Source organism: Macrobrachium rosenbergii, chromosome 47 (assembly GCF_040412425.1).
Source record: "Macrobrachium rosenbergii isolate ZJJX-2024 chromosome 47, ASM4041242v1, whole genome shotgun sequence".
In the NCBI taxonomy this organism is placed as follows: Eukaryota; Metazoa; Arthropoda; class Malacostraca; order Decapoda; family Palaemonidae; genus Macrobrachium; species Macrobrachium rosenbergii.
In genome coordinates, this window is record NC_089787.1 from 45,343,969 (window position 1) to 45,357,475 (window position 13,507).

The following is a 13,507-nucleotide window of genomic DNA, read 5'->3' on the forward strand; positions in this document are numbered from 1 at the left end:
TGTGTGAAACAGATTAGAATTTAAAAGAGCATACATTAAAAAAATTACATACATTGCTTTACACTTCAGTAGCATTTTCAAGAATGCTTATTTGCAGTGCTCATTGTTTTAAAATGTTAAGGTTATGCATTTATGATTGCATAGATATGAGAAGTCTAATGCAATAACCAGCATTGGCAGTTAGAAAAACTACTCTCAGAGTTTCTACAATTTTAAAAAGCTATACATTTGTTATTTTTGAAGATAGAAGAATACTTTTTCAAAAATGAAAATAGAGATTGTTTTCTGCACAATGGTAATCATTCTGACGAGGGATATTGTATTTTGCAGTTTTTAAAGCTAGAGCAATAATTTTTTAACAGAAAGTATTAGCCAGTTTCATTAAATATTGTAACTACAGTTATTAATATCAGAATTCAGCTGTTGTAACCTTTATATTGACCTAACCCCTCCCCCTCATATTTTTTAGGAATAAAAAAAAAAAGTTGCCCGCGGCTGTGTGATTATTGAAGTGGGAACAGTATTTTTGATAATTAGAACTGAGCTTCAAGTACAAAGTCTGTAACCCCTTGCCACTCAAAGAAAACCTTCCTCTGGGGCTGGGTAGGCCTATGAAAAACAATCTTTGCATCTAGAATGGGCGGTAAATTTCTGAATTTAATTCAGGGAAAAAATGTCTTTGGTTCCGTTAAATACATTAATTATTTTATATTATTGAAATATACCAGATACCTTTGTTGCTTTATTTGCTATTTTTGCCAGAATATGTAAAGCTGATAATTACAGGCTGCTTCCACATGCAGTAAATCATGTCATAAACATATTTTATAAACATGTTGAATATAAGATAGTGACTTACAGTAGCTCCTCAGTATACGAATTTTATTCGTTCCAAACTCCAATTTGAATGTCGAAATGTTCTTATATCGATCCAGATATTCCCATGAGGAATAAGGGGAATTCAATTAATTTGTCCCACACTCAAGAATTTCCCCCATATCAACCCTTTGTGCCCACTTTAATAGTTATTTTAAGCTCATGCACAATATATCATTTATGATAACCATATTCAACAAAATAAATAAAAGAATAAAGCATTTCACAATAAAATTTTTAACATAAAAGAGGAACAAAATTATGTTACTGCTGTGACGCACAGCTGACTTGAGATAAGGGAAGGAGTGTTTAGTTAAGGAGGGAAGGAGAAGAGACAGTAAAAACATTACTGTACTGTATGTATGTAAAAGCAGTAACAATTCATGTAAAAAATAAAAGAATAAATTTAACAATGATTAAATATAAAAACAATCAAAAGCAATACAGTAACAATAAAAAATCAAAAGAGAATCTTACCTTGAGCAAGTGTTTGGGACAGCGCTAGTGAGGCAGTAGAGAGGGGAGGGAGGAGATGGTGGTGGGTTATCGGGTGGGAGACGGGGGTCCAATTCCCAGTGAATTGGGACCGGGCTCAGTTGATTTTTCTTTTTCACTGTTTTTCACCCGTTTGCTTTCACTTACACTTGATTTGCCCGAATCACATTTTTGTGTTACAGTAAAATACCTATCGGGTAACACATGCTTTTTGCGATTTTTTAGCACCCTGTAAAAATAACTTATCGCCACATCATCAAACAAACCAGCGCCACGTTCTGCTTCTGTGCGCCTTGGATTGTTTGCTTCTACAAATTTCTTTATATTTTCCCACATTTCGCACCACTTCCTGATTTCTGTGGATGACAGTGGCAAAGTCAGCACTGTTTCCACCTCATCCTCAGATGAAGAAAGTTCTTCTAACTCAGCGCTCTTTGTCTCTTTGAGCATCTCCTTCAATTCAGCCACTGTCAACTCCTCGTAGTGTTCATCAATCAGTTCGTTTATGTCTTTGTGGTCTACCGCCAGCCCCATGGTTTTGCCAAATGACACAATCTCCTCTACAGTTTGGTCCTCATGAATGAAACCTTCAAAGTCATGTTCAAGAACACAGTCGGGCCATAGTTTTCTCCATGCAGAATTGAGTGTTCTTTTTGTAACACCCTGCCATGCTTTATGAATGAGCTTTAAGCAGCCGACGATATCAAAATGCTCCTTCCAAAACTCCTTAAGGGTCAGGTTCGTTGCTTCAATAACCGCAAAGCATCTTTGAAACAAGCTTTAGTGTAAAGTTTTTTAAAGTTGGATATGACCTGCTGATCCATGGGCTGGATTATGGGGGTGGTATTGGGAGGGAGGAACGCAATGTCGATGAAGTCAAACTGTCTGTCCAACAGCTCGTGATCTTTCATGTCCTTCAGGTGGGCAGGTACGTTGTCCATTACAAGTACAGCTTTGAGCGGCAATCCATTTTCTTCTAAATAACTTTTTATAGTTGGGCAGCACACTTCGTTCAACCACTGCAAGAACAAAGCCTGTGTGACCCAGGCTTTATATTGCACTTCCACATGACACCCAGCTGCCTCTTCTGCACAATATGTTTCTTAAATGCTCGTGGATTCTCGGAATGGTAAACCAGCAATGGCTTTATTTTTAGATCCCCCCAATGCATTAGCACATAACAAAAGCATAAGGCAGTCTTTCATTGGCTTATGTCCTGGCATTTTCTTTTCTTCGGATGTCATATAGGTTTTCTTTGGAATCTTCTTCCAAAAAAGACCTGTCTCATCACAGTTGAATGCTTGTTGGGGCTGGCTGGTAGCTCTGAGAATCCACGAAACTTTTAAACTTCTCCACATACTCTTCGGCTGCCTTTGTATCTGCACTCGCAGCCTCCTTGTGGCGGACAACTGACCTTACCCCAGTCCATTTCACAAATTTATGGAACCATCCATGGCTCACCTGGAATTCCATTTCTTGAGAAGGACCTGGCAAGTCCTTGGCAACTTCCATAAATGGTCAAGGCTTTCTGCGAAATCATGGCTTGATTCACAGAATCTCCAGCAAGCTCTTTCTGCCTCACCCAGAGAAGCAGCAATTTCTCCATTTCTTCCTTTCGCTTGCGGGCACTGCTTAAACGATATTCTTGTTACTCCTACTGCAGTGTCTAATGCCTTAATTTCCTCTGTCTAATGCCTTAATTTCCTCTTTCTTCTTTAGAACAGTACATATCGTTGACATAGATCTGCCATATTCTTGAGCTAAGTCAGACACACGTGTGCCAGCCTCGTGCTTGGCGATCTCTTCTTTCTTAACTTCAACAGTTAAAGACTCCTTTTTCTTCATCACTTCCTTAACAGGCTTCTTCATGTGTTGGCATTGTTATTCCCGATTATTAGTCACAATATAATTGCAAAAATATGATGCGATAAAGTTATGCAAAGTCTCAGCCACAAGCACAAATGAAAACTTGTGGTATGATTTGGACTAGCGCGGATCAGTGAGTATGTGTCAGGGTCATGAGGCAAATGAGATCAATTAAGAACTTTTCAGAACCTACTGTGACCTTTTAAAAAAAGAGAACCATCATCCCAGTTGTTTTATTGCCTTCCCACTGTGTATCCCTTCATCCCTACATCCACATAGCCCTCCCCCATAATCCAGGACCAAGGGGATCCCGTCTCTCCCCCAACAATCCCGGCCGGCTGTGTGCGAGATTCCACCAAACAGCTCATAAACAGAATTTTTAGCTTGTGCATGGAAACAGAATTTTTGAAAATTTTACTCCGTATAATGAAAATACGAATAACGAATCATTCGTACGCCGAGGAACCACTGCATTTGGTTCCCCAAACGAGCTAGGATTTGCCAAAGATTCATTTTCTACTTATATTGTTAACTTTTCAACTTGTTTTTAATATATGTGTAGTAAGTTGCTGATGTGTGTATATGACATGTTGTACTCTTGTGTGGATTCACCCTTATGTGACAGTGATGCTTGTGAATAGTCAGATTGTCACTATAAAGGAAAATATACTTTACATGACAACTACCTTCTCTTTTGAATGGTAGAACCCACCCCTTTTTTTTATACTTAAGGCCTGTGTTAGATAAGGTATTTGAACTACACTGGTCTACATTAAAAAACATTAATGTCTTTTCATGTCAGTTTAACACCATTTCCTGTTTTTAACTTTTTTTTCCCAAAACTCACAATTTCCTGTTGGTTAAAAAGTTAAAAGATTTAAAATGCCTTTTATTTTTCAGGTTGCTGTAACATTTGCAGACCTTCATGATACTCCTGTAAGAATGCAAGAAAAAGGAGTAATTCAGGGTGTTGTACCCTGGGCACAAAGTCGACAGATTTTGTATTGGAGACTTAGACGTCTTCTTGCAGAAGAGAAAGTAAAGGAGGAAATAAGGCATGTACAGAAGGAAGCGTCTGATGCCCACATAGATTCTCTGTTGAAACGTTGGTTCTATGAAGCAAGACAGTCGGGGGAAGTGAGTAATTTTATTTTATGTTTGTGTTTTGAAACATGAGTAGAATAACCAGGTTGTTCGTAGACTTCATTAAATATATTTTTTGTAATGTACTCTTTGATCAAAACTTGGTAATGTACAGAGTATGTGCAATACTTCTGTTCTCCTGAAACTCAGGAAGTTTATATGTAATGCATTCTTTCATTTCTAAACATAATGCACATTCTGTCTTTGAGCACTAATAAGACACCATGCTGTAAGTTGCTGTTCATAGATATGTAGTCATGAATTTTGCTCACTGTTATGTGTTCTGTTGTCATTAGATTGTGATTAATAAGAACAGTGATAAAGAAATGTACTTACTGTTGACATATTGTTAAGAAATAGCTGCTATATGTGTTGATCGAAGATGGATCTTATGAAACTAAAATTGTATGAATAATTGATAAAGATATTTAAGTGTCCATAACGCTATTTTTCTATTTTCTTAAAAGTAGAGCTTTAATAGAACTATACAGAAACTTGAGAATGCTCACTGTGAATAATTTTGTTCGGTTGATTATAAACTAGTATTCTTTTAAAATAGAGTTTGCAAGAATAAAATATGAATGGTAATTAGGAAGTGTAGACTGAAGATTTAAATGTGAAAATTAAAATAAACATGCTGTAAAATCAACTGACATTTGTTTTGTCAATATTCATCTCACATTTAAATATAGTATCAATAAAAAGAGTTAATCTTTACATCTAATATTTCCTTAAAATTTCAGACTTATCTCTGGGATAGCAATAAGGATGTAGCCTTGTGGTTGGAAGAACAGATGCAACAGGAGGACCTAATAAGCAAAGATTGCGGGTCACCTAGTTCCTCCCAAAGTGAAGAAAGTAGCTCAATATACCTTTTAGAAAAACTACAGCTTCTTAGAAGAGATGCTGCAATTTCACAGGTTAAAGAAATAATGAAGGTAAGGAACATTTGCCCAATTACTGTTCAGTTTCTTCATAAACCCATCAAATCATATAAGGCCTACAGTCTTGGTCTCAAATGCCATCAGACACAGTCTTGTCTTTCAGACATTAGAAGATTGACCGTTCATATATGTGCAGTAGCTGCTTTCCTCATAGTTCAAGTGTCTACAGCACTGTCAGTATAACAGTGTAAGAGTTTTTATGACCAGCATTTTTGGACAGTTTTCAATAATAAAAAATCATTTATTTGTGAATATCACAAATTTTTTATAGCACAGTCTCTTGTTTCATTCTCAAGGAGTTACTTTCCATGGTCTACCAGAGCTCCATGGTGACCAAACTAACATCAAAGAATTCTCTTCTAGTTGGTCTTTTTGGCCGGGTATTGTGTCGTAATGATTAACATTATAACACCTGATGAAGTATATAATGGACTCAGAGATAAGACGGCACTTTCCCTTATCTTCAGGGAAGCAGAACCCAGTTTTTCCAACATCAAAAGAATCTGGAATAAAGAGAAGTGACTATTGTGCATGCGCATCCGCCCTCTTGTTTACAACCGGGCTGTTAAAGACCAAGGAGCCATTATCTCTGTTTGGTATACTATATAGTGAACGGTTCATGTTGTTACCAGCGCTCTGAAAAGAATTGACTATTTTCTCCGTTTTCATTATTGAGGATCATGGAAACATCAGAATAGCAAGATAAGTGCTTAATATCAAGTTCCAGTTGAAAGTTTTAGTTTTAAACTTTTGGAATTGATAATTTGTGTTAAAGCCAGAACCCGGCTCGTTGATTGCTAGCCTACCTAGTTTCGTAAAGCTTTGATTGCTACCTAGTTTTGTAAAGCGAAAATTCTTGTAAATTCTAACTAAATGTTTTAACTAAAAGAAATATTCCACAGCTTATTATTAATATAGAAAATCCTTTCAGATTATAAGAGTCTACAATAATCTAGGCAGTAAGGTGGTCATCAGTTAAATTATTGCCATGTGCTCGAACAAATTCGACTACACTGTGTATCAGTAGGTGGCATGGTTAGTCTTAACCAGTAGGTGCTACTGTAGAAAACCAGGGGTCTTATTGATGGTGAGCATGCTAACTATCACTGGGAGAGGGTCAACAGTACTGCAACCAAACCCAGCATGCTTAGGTAACCCACTGTAGAACTACATCCTAAAATGTACGTTCGTGTATAGTTTCTTGTTCCTTGGTACCAAAACCTGAAGAGTATTTGGAATAAAGAATGGGACTTGAAGTCTGTGGCTTGACCTCGGACCAGAATTGTTGTTTCCTTTTGGGGTGTTGGGATTAAAAAGTGAGAGCTTAAGCCTTTTTTGTCAGCTGTCAGTTTCTTTGTAAAGCTCCTTGAGGACGAAACAAGCATCTACGCTATCAAAAAACAGGTTTTTACGTAGGAAAACCCTATTTTTGGTAGTTGCTGTTGAGTCCTCGAAACCCCCCCACTTCCTTGACGAAAAGGCTGGGGATTTGGGCAAGGAATCACCCTGCATTGACCAACAGAGAGTAATGGCTCCTTGGTCTTTAATGGACCGGTTGTAAACAAGAGGGCGGATGCACATGTGCAATAGTCACTTCTCTTTCTTGCAGGTTCTTTTAACGTTGGAAAAACTGGGTTCAGCTTTGCTGAAGATAAGGGAAAGTGCCCTCTTATCTTTGAGTCCATTATATACTCCATCACTTGTTATAATGTTAATCATTACGACACAATACTTGGCCAAAAAGACCAACTACAAGAGAATTCTTTGACATTAGTTTGGTCACCATGGAGCTCTGGTAGACCATGGAAGGTAACTCCTTGAGGGCTCAACAGCCACTACCAAAAACAGGTTTTTCCTATGTCAAAACCTGTTTTTTTAATCAATTTGTAATTTTCCTAACATACAAACCTAAGGTCTTTACATTGGGGAAAATTCTCCTGAGCAGCTGGAATACCAGTTATGAAAAAATTCGACATAATATGATAGAGGCATGGTGGAGTAATACATAGTGTCACCCAGTGAGACCAGCGAGTAGGAGTCTCTTCTCGCTTGCCCCACAGAATCTCGTCATGTACCAGTGATCTTCCAGTCCAGGAAAGCTGAATGGGGTGGGTGAGGTGGGCCATCAACGTAAAGGCCTCAGGTTTGTATGTTAGGAAAAATACAAATTGATTAAAAATTTATGATTTGTTCCCATATGACTGCAAACCTTCAGCCTTTACATTGGGAGGCTTACTTATTGGTGGAAGGAAAAGTAAACTGTGACTGATTGTAGGTCTGGCTCACCTGGGCTCACTTCCTGACCATTGTTGGAATATAGGAATGAGTTGAAAGCCTCTGATTAAAAAGAGGAAATGTTTATCTAGTAGCCAGACATTCGGGCTATTGCCATGATGGGAATAAGATTCCACAACGTGCCAAGGAGAAAGGGAGGATTTAAATCCGTTGTAAAAACAAACAATTGGTTAACTACCTTGATCTATGAGAATACTCTGTTTACAGAGGGAAGAAAGGCATCATTTCTATTTCTGAGATTAATTCATTGTATGAAAAAGAAAGAAAGATGTTCTCTTCATCTGTATCTAGATGGATCCATACTGAAGATTTTCTTCATTGCTCACCAGGAGTGAAAGAAGAGACAGGATCAGAAATTAATATATTAGAGGAACAGTTAAGGTAGGGGAAGTATTGAAGAAGGGCCAGGAAAGAAGACTACACTGGTTTGGTCAGGTTATTTGCAGAGAAGATGATCACATGCATAAAAGGGTTATAAGCATGGAGGTGGAGGGAAGAAGAGGAAGGCCAAAGTTCAGATGGAAGGATAAAATAGCAAATGACATGCAGGAGAAAGGATTAAGAGGAAGGTGGAGAAGGGTGATAGGAAACAGCAACCTCATATAGAAATGAGCAAAACATTGTAGGCGACTTCCTTGGATTGGGCACTGAATTGTGCTTTAAAGGGACACTCCATTGTCTTGTAGGGTTAGGTTAAGGTCATTGAATGAGATTAGACTTCTTTACCATACAGTACATTTAGCAACACTCTTCAAAAACTATGCCACATTTGCGTTACATACAAGGCTTTTGTTATCTCATGGTAAGGGAAACTGACAACTTTTTAGTTGAAAAATAAAAAAATCTGGGGCAAATCTATATAAAAATTCTTTAAAAATACACTGTGAATTTAATCTACTTTAGCTTCACCCTGCTACTCGAGTTTGGTTTTACTATATTGTAGTTGCTTGATACAAAATTTGAAATTTTTTTTTAGATTAACAAAGCTTGGTTTAAAAATCTAGCCTATCTTTTTATATGCAAACAAATTTTAAATGAAGTACAACTGTGATTTCATCAGTTTCAGACATTGTTTTTGCCTGTGTGAAACATTTTGTAGCTGACACTTTATTCATTTATTCAGCTGCAGTTACATCGTGCAGCTTTAGCGAGATACTCTTTTGTAACCTTTTTCTTCATTACGTAAAGGATGAATAATAAGTAATTTATATTGTACTGAAGGAAGTCACAATTGAAAATTAGTAAGTTTTTAACAAGTTGATAAATGTAATTACAGTAACCAGCGTCGGCGAGCAGCTGTTTCTTGATTCAGTTGTTTATGGCAGTACTTGCTGTTGTCCATGCCTGTGTTATGCTGTGTTGGGATCATTGAAATTGCAAGTGGTTGTTAATCATAAGAAAAAGTAATGAATTATTAGATAACCCAATGTTTGGTAAGCATGGTTGAATGTGTGAGGATTTGCATTTAGCGAGAGAGAGAGAGAGCTTAGTTTACCTTAACCCCATGCATATGTGTACGTATGTACACAAGTCCACATGCACAAACTGGAAATTATATGTATGTCACACTGTATTACTGTGTTACGTACAGTATTGTACTGCATTAAATGAATGTCGATAAAAATACTGTACCAGAGAGAGAGAGAGAGGGGGGGGCCCACAGAAGCAGGTAGTTTTTTTTTTAACTCATGTTTATGTTTTATATATTGTGTGATTTGTGTGTATTTTACATAATTTTTGTGTATTTACTTAATGTAAGTATACCCAGTAAGTATGTAGAAGGTAGAACTATAGCAGGTGTCTATGTTTTTGTTAAGTTCAACTGTCCATTGCTGTATTCCATGTATTTTTAGAAGCAATTCTTTTACAGATATATATTTGAAATTGAATAATTGAATAAATATTGTAGACAGTGAATATCTCAAAATACCAGTTATGACAGGCTATTATTTCTCATGGAATTACTGTTCACTAGAAGATAAGCACATTTCACCAGTGTACAGTATTGTGTTGGCTATTTACTAATCTTTGTTAGTTAGCAGATTTTATTGCTTATGGGGAGGGGCAGACCCCCAGACTTTCCATTAATTTGAGGTGTCTTTTCACTATTCTCTTTTATTTGCTTTCTTGTGTATTCCTGCAGGTGGGGTAGTGTTATCAGTGCACCTCACAAGGTAAACTGTAGACATTAATGAAGAGTGTATGCAGCATCCCTTCACCCCTGAGCTGCATCCATTTTGGAGTGTTTATTTTACCTCCCAGTGGTAAAGAGGCATAAATGCAAATTAACCATATTTTCTCTTGAGAAATTTCACATTATCATTATTATTATTCAGAAGATAAACCCTAATCACTGTGTGAGAGAGAGAGAGAGAGAGATGGGATTGATAAGAGATTGACATGCTGACAGCATTTTACTTAGACATTTGTGAGGGGTGTTTGAAAAACTTTCCTTTTTTCTCCTAATACTGTTTTGAAAATATATATAAATATATAATTTAATGAACATTTTAAGATAAAGTTGCTACTGGATATGCATCTTTCTTTCAAATAAACCATTTCTTTTTAGAATGGGTGTGACTTTTTAGGAAAAAAGACAGTAGTACCTACCACACTCAGTGACTCATGTCACCTGTGAATTATTGCTCTGCCCTTATATTCAAGCCTCATGTTGTATGTGACTGGATGTTTTTCAATTTTGTCACAGCAATTCCATGTAACTCAGTCATCAAATACATTGTCTGTACATTTTATAGCTCTTGATAAAAAGTTATTATGGTTTATAAAGAGGGAAATATTGATATCTTGAAAAAGACAAAGGTAACTTGTCCTATGAGTTATTAAGAACTTGTGAGAAAGAAAAAGGTAACATGTCCTGTGAGTTATTAAGAACTTGGCAACTAATCATATTTGCATTAACTCTGCATCAGTGAGATTTGAGTAACCTTGTAGGCAGTGTAACCTGGCAGTTTCTTTTTTTATATTCTTTAATTTTACTCTTGATGATGGTATTGTGATACACATGAAAGGGAATAGAAAAATATACCTTACTGTTAATTGAGACAAACAGGAGACACAGGAGAGGTCAAATGCCACTATCCATTTCCATTCCTTGGCCCCATTTGTACCCGCTCAAACAAAACCAGGCACTCTTAGCTATGAAGATGAGGGCTGGGGAAGATGAACAAGGCATGATGCTAATAAGAGAAAAGAATGGTATGGGAAAAATTTTATTTATATTGAACAAATACAGTGAAAAGACAAGAAGTAAAGAGGAATAAAGGGTGGATGATGTGTTTGAATGATGTGTGGAACATTGCACTAAAAAAAAAATTATCCCTTCCCCTCCATCTGTCTTCCCCTTTAGTGATTACATTAGAAAATGGGTTTCTTTAATTCCATTAAGGGACCAGGTTGCTGCATGTTTGATTTCATTATCTACTGTATATGGTGTTATGACACCATTTAGATAATGTTCTGGCAGCATTGAAATGAAATCCATTATGGTGGACTTCCATTGTGGCAGTTTGATATTGGAGCTAGCTAATGTATTTTTTGCTACATGCAGGTGATGGCCAGTTTTTTTTTAATAGACTAAGTTGTTAGATTTTGCTGTTAGGAGAGTACAGTACTTTGGGTACTATGCAAAGTTTAAACCAAGTATCATGGAGCAAGCATGCTGATTGTACAATATTTTTTGTTTTTCAGAAAAGAGTAATTGTAAGTTTTCTGTTTTATTTCAGGAGTTTCCAGAAATTGCCATGGATACAATTGTTCACATTGTTCAGCGAATGTCTCAGGCTCAGCGCAAAGATGCTCTTGAAGCATTATCAAATCTAGATTTAGTTAAGCAGCCCCAGTTGGAACCTGAATCGACACCAGAATCACAGGAAGGCTCCAACTGACCCTTGTTGTGGCAGTAGTCACTCCCAACTACTTGCCACATACACTATTGTATTATGTTTCCCTAGCCTTTTATCCCTTCTTCTGTTTACACCCTTTATCACCTTTATCACCATGTGTATATTAGATATGTTCCCAGATTTGATAGAGTTTTGAAGGTTGTCACAAATGTATGTACTGTACAGTATATATACTCATACAGCTTTATATAACAAAATAATTTTAATTAGCAAAATCTTTAAGAATTCATTATTTCTATTACTCTGAGATGTATTGTAATTGAGGTAACAAAGATGTTAAATATATTTAAATTAGGATTACCTCCCGTGTGTTAAATGAACTGTTTTTTAAAATTGAAATTAATCCCAGGTAATTTTGTGATTTATGCAAAATGTGCTAAGTGAGTTTTATCAGTCTCATTAAAATATCATATGAGCTGCATTAATTTTTATTGTTTTGTTTTAAAGCATAAAAATTCAACCAAAATAAGCTGCATATGTTTTTAAAAGAATGAAATAGTACTGGAAATGTGTTGATCCTTTTAAGAAAAAAATATATATATATTTGCTGTGTGTGTGATATATTGTCAAGGATGCACTTTCTTGTGCATAGGTCACAATAGAGAATTTAATACTGTTTGCAGTAATTAAGTTTGAAGCTGTACATACTTCAGAATTCATGCAACCAATGATATTCCACAAGTAAATTTTACAGATACAAAAATTTGCTTACCTGACAAAAATTTGCTTACCTGACATTCTTTTGGGGTGTCTATTGCAGTGTTGAGATCTTTTAGTCAACAATTCACAGATGTGTCTTTCAGCATTAAACTTCCAGTCAGCAGTAACATTCTTCTGTCTCATTTCTTCATCTCAGTTATGAACCAGAAACTGTATATTTAATAAAGTACCAAAAATAATGTATATTTTTAAAATACTTCTGTAATGCAAGTTTACATTCAAACATTGCAAATCAGTAATGAAACTTTCCATATTTATTATTTTGCTCTCAAGATGAGGCAAAAGTTTTATTTTAGTACTTTAGGCAGTCTTTTAAAATTCATTACTAACCTGTCAATATCTGTAAAAGTGGAAGTTGAGGAATATCAAAAACTAAAGTGGTTTGAAGAGTAATTGAGGGAGTTAACTTTTGATTGTCCCTAAATTCTTAATGGTAATCTCTGTAATCGTATGACTCTGTTAGGTAGTTTACTGCATGAAAGACTTAAAATTCAAAAGTTGCAGTAATCACAAAATTACTGGGTTTTTATATTAAATTTTTAATGGTATTTCAAAAAGTCTTTTTATTTGGAACAGTTCTTTACACATCGGTTAAATTAGGTTTTAAATGGCCATTCATTGGCCTGGTGATAACGCTCATGTGCTAGGAATAGTGTAATGTGTAAGTGGAAAGGTTGGCTATGTTTTCTATAGGTACTATTATGTATTGAATAAAAAAATTTCATTAATTTTTTATAAATCTTGTATTCATAATATAGTTTATTAATTTTTTTGTGCATTTTAATAATACTCAAGAAACCTGAGCAACAATTTTTGACTATTATGAAAAATAAAAGGTAAAGGATATCTTATGATGAATGGAAAGAAAGCAAAGTAGAAAGTTCTGTTGTAAAGTAATTACCAGTATGTGATTGTTTTAGGGAGTGTGTAAGGGTGATTGCATTTCTATTCAAGTTAATGGTATTGGAGGTGGTGATGAGATTTCCAAAATTATAATTGTTATGATTGGAATACAAACCTGTGCTTTCATACATGGGAGTTTCTCGTGCAGGGTGCGCTTCAGGTGTCACTGACTTAACTATAAAAACAAAATCCTGTCAAGTATGCTTATGAGTTACTGGCTATTGTCCTATCATCTCCTCAATTGACAGTGCAGGTGCATGGGTTTGTAGTAGCACACTCAGCACAGCGGTCAACTAGACACATTCCAGGATGATGGATGTATGACAGACAAGTTCGGTCACT

General features: G+C 35.9%; 1 protein-coding gene across 14 annotated transcripts in view; it reads left to right on the forward strand.

Annotated features, from left to right (window-relative positions):
- The window catches only part of ACC (acetyl-CoA carboxylase), a 183,557-nt gene extending 170,525 nt beyond the window's left edge, over positions 1–13,032 (forward strand). For all 14 annotated transcript variants that reach the window (XM_067090785.1, XM_067090789.1, XM_067090781.1 and 11 more), the window contains 3 exons: positions 4,138–4,374; positions 5,124–5,318; positions 11,363–13,032. In XM_067090785.1, the coding sequence (XP_066946886.1) occupies positions 4,138–4,374; positions 5,124–5,318; positions 11,363–11,524 (594 nt within the window). In that variant the 3' untranslated portion in view covers positions 11,525–13,032. The remainder of the gene's footprint in view (positions 1–4,137; positions 4,375–5,123; positions 5,319–11,362) is intronic.
- Positions 13,033–13,507: the final 475 nt, after the last annotated feature.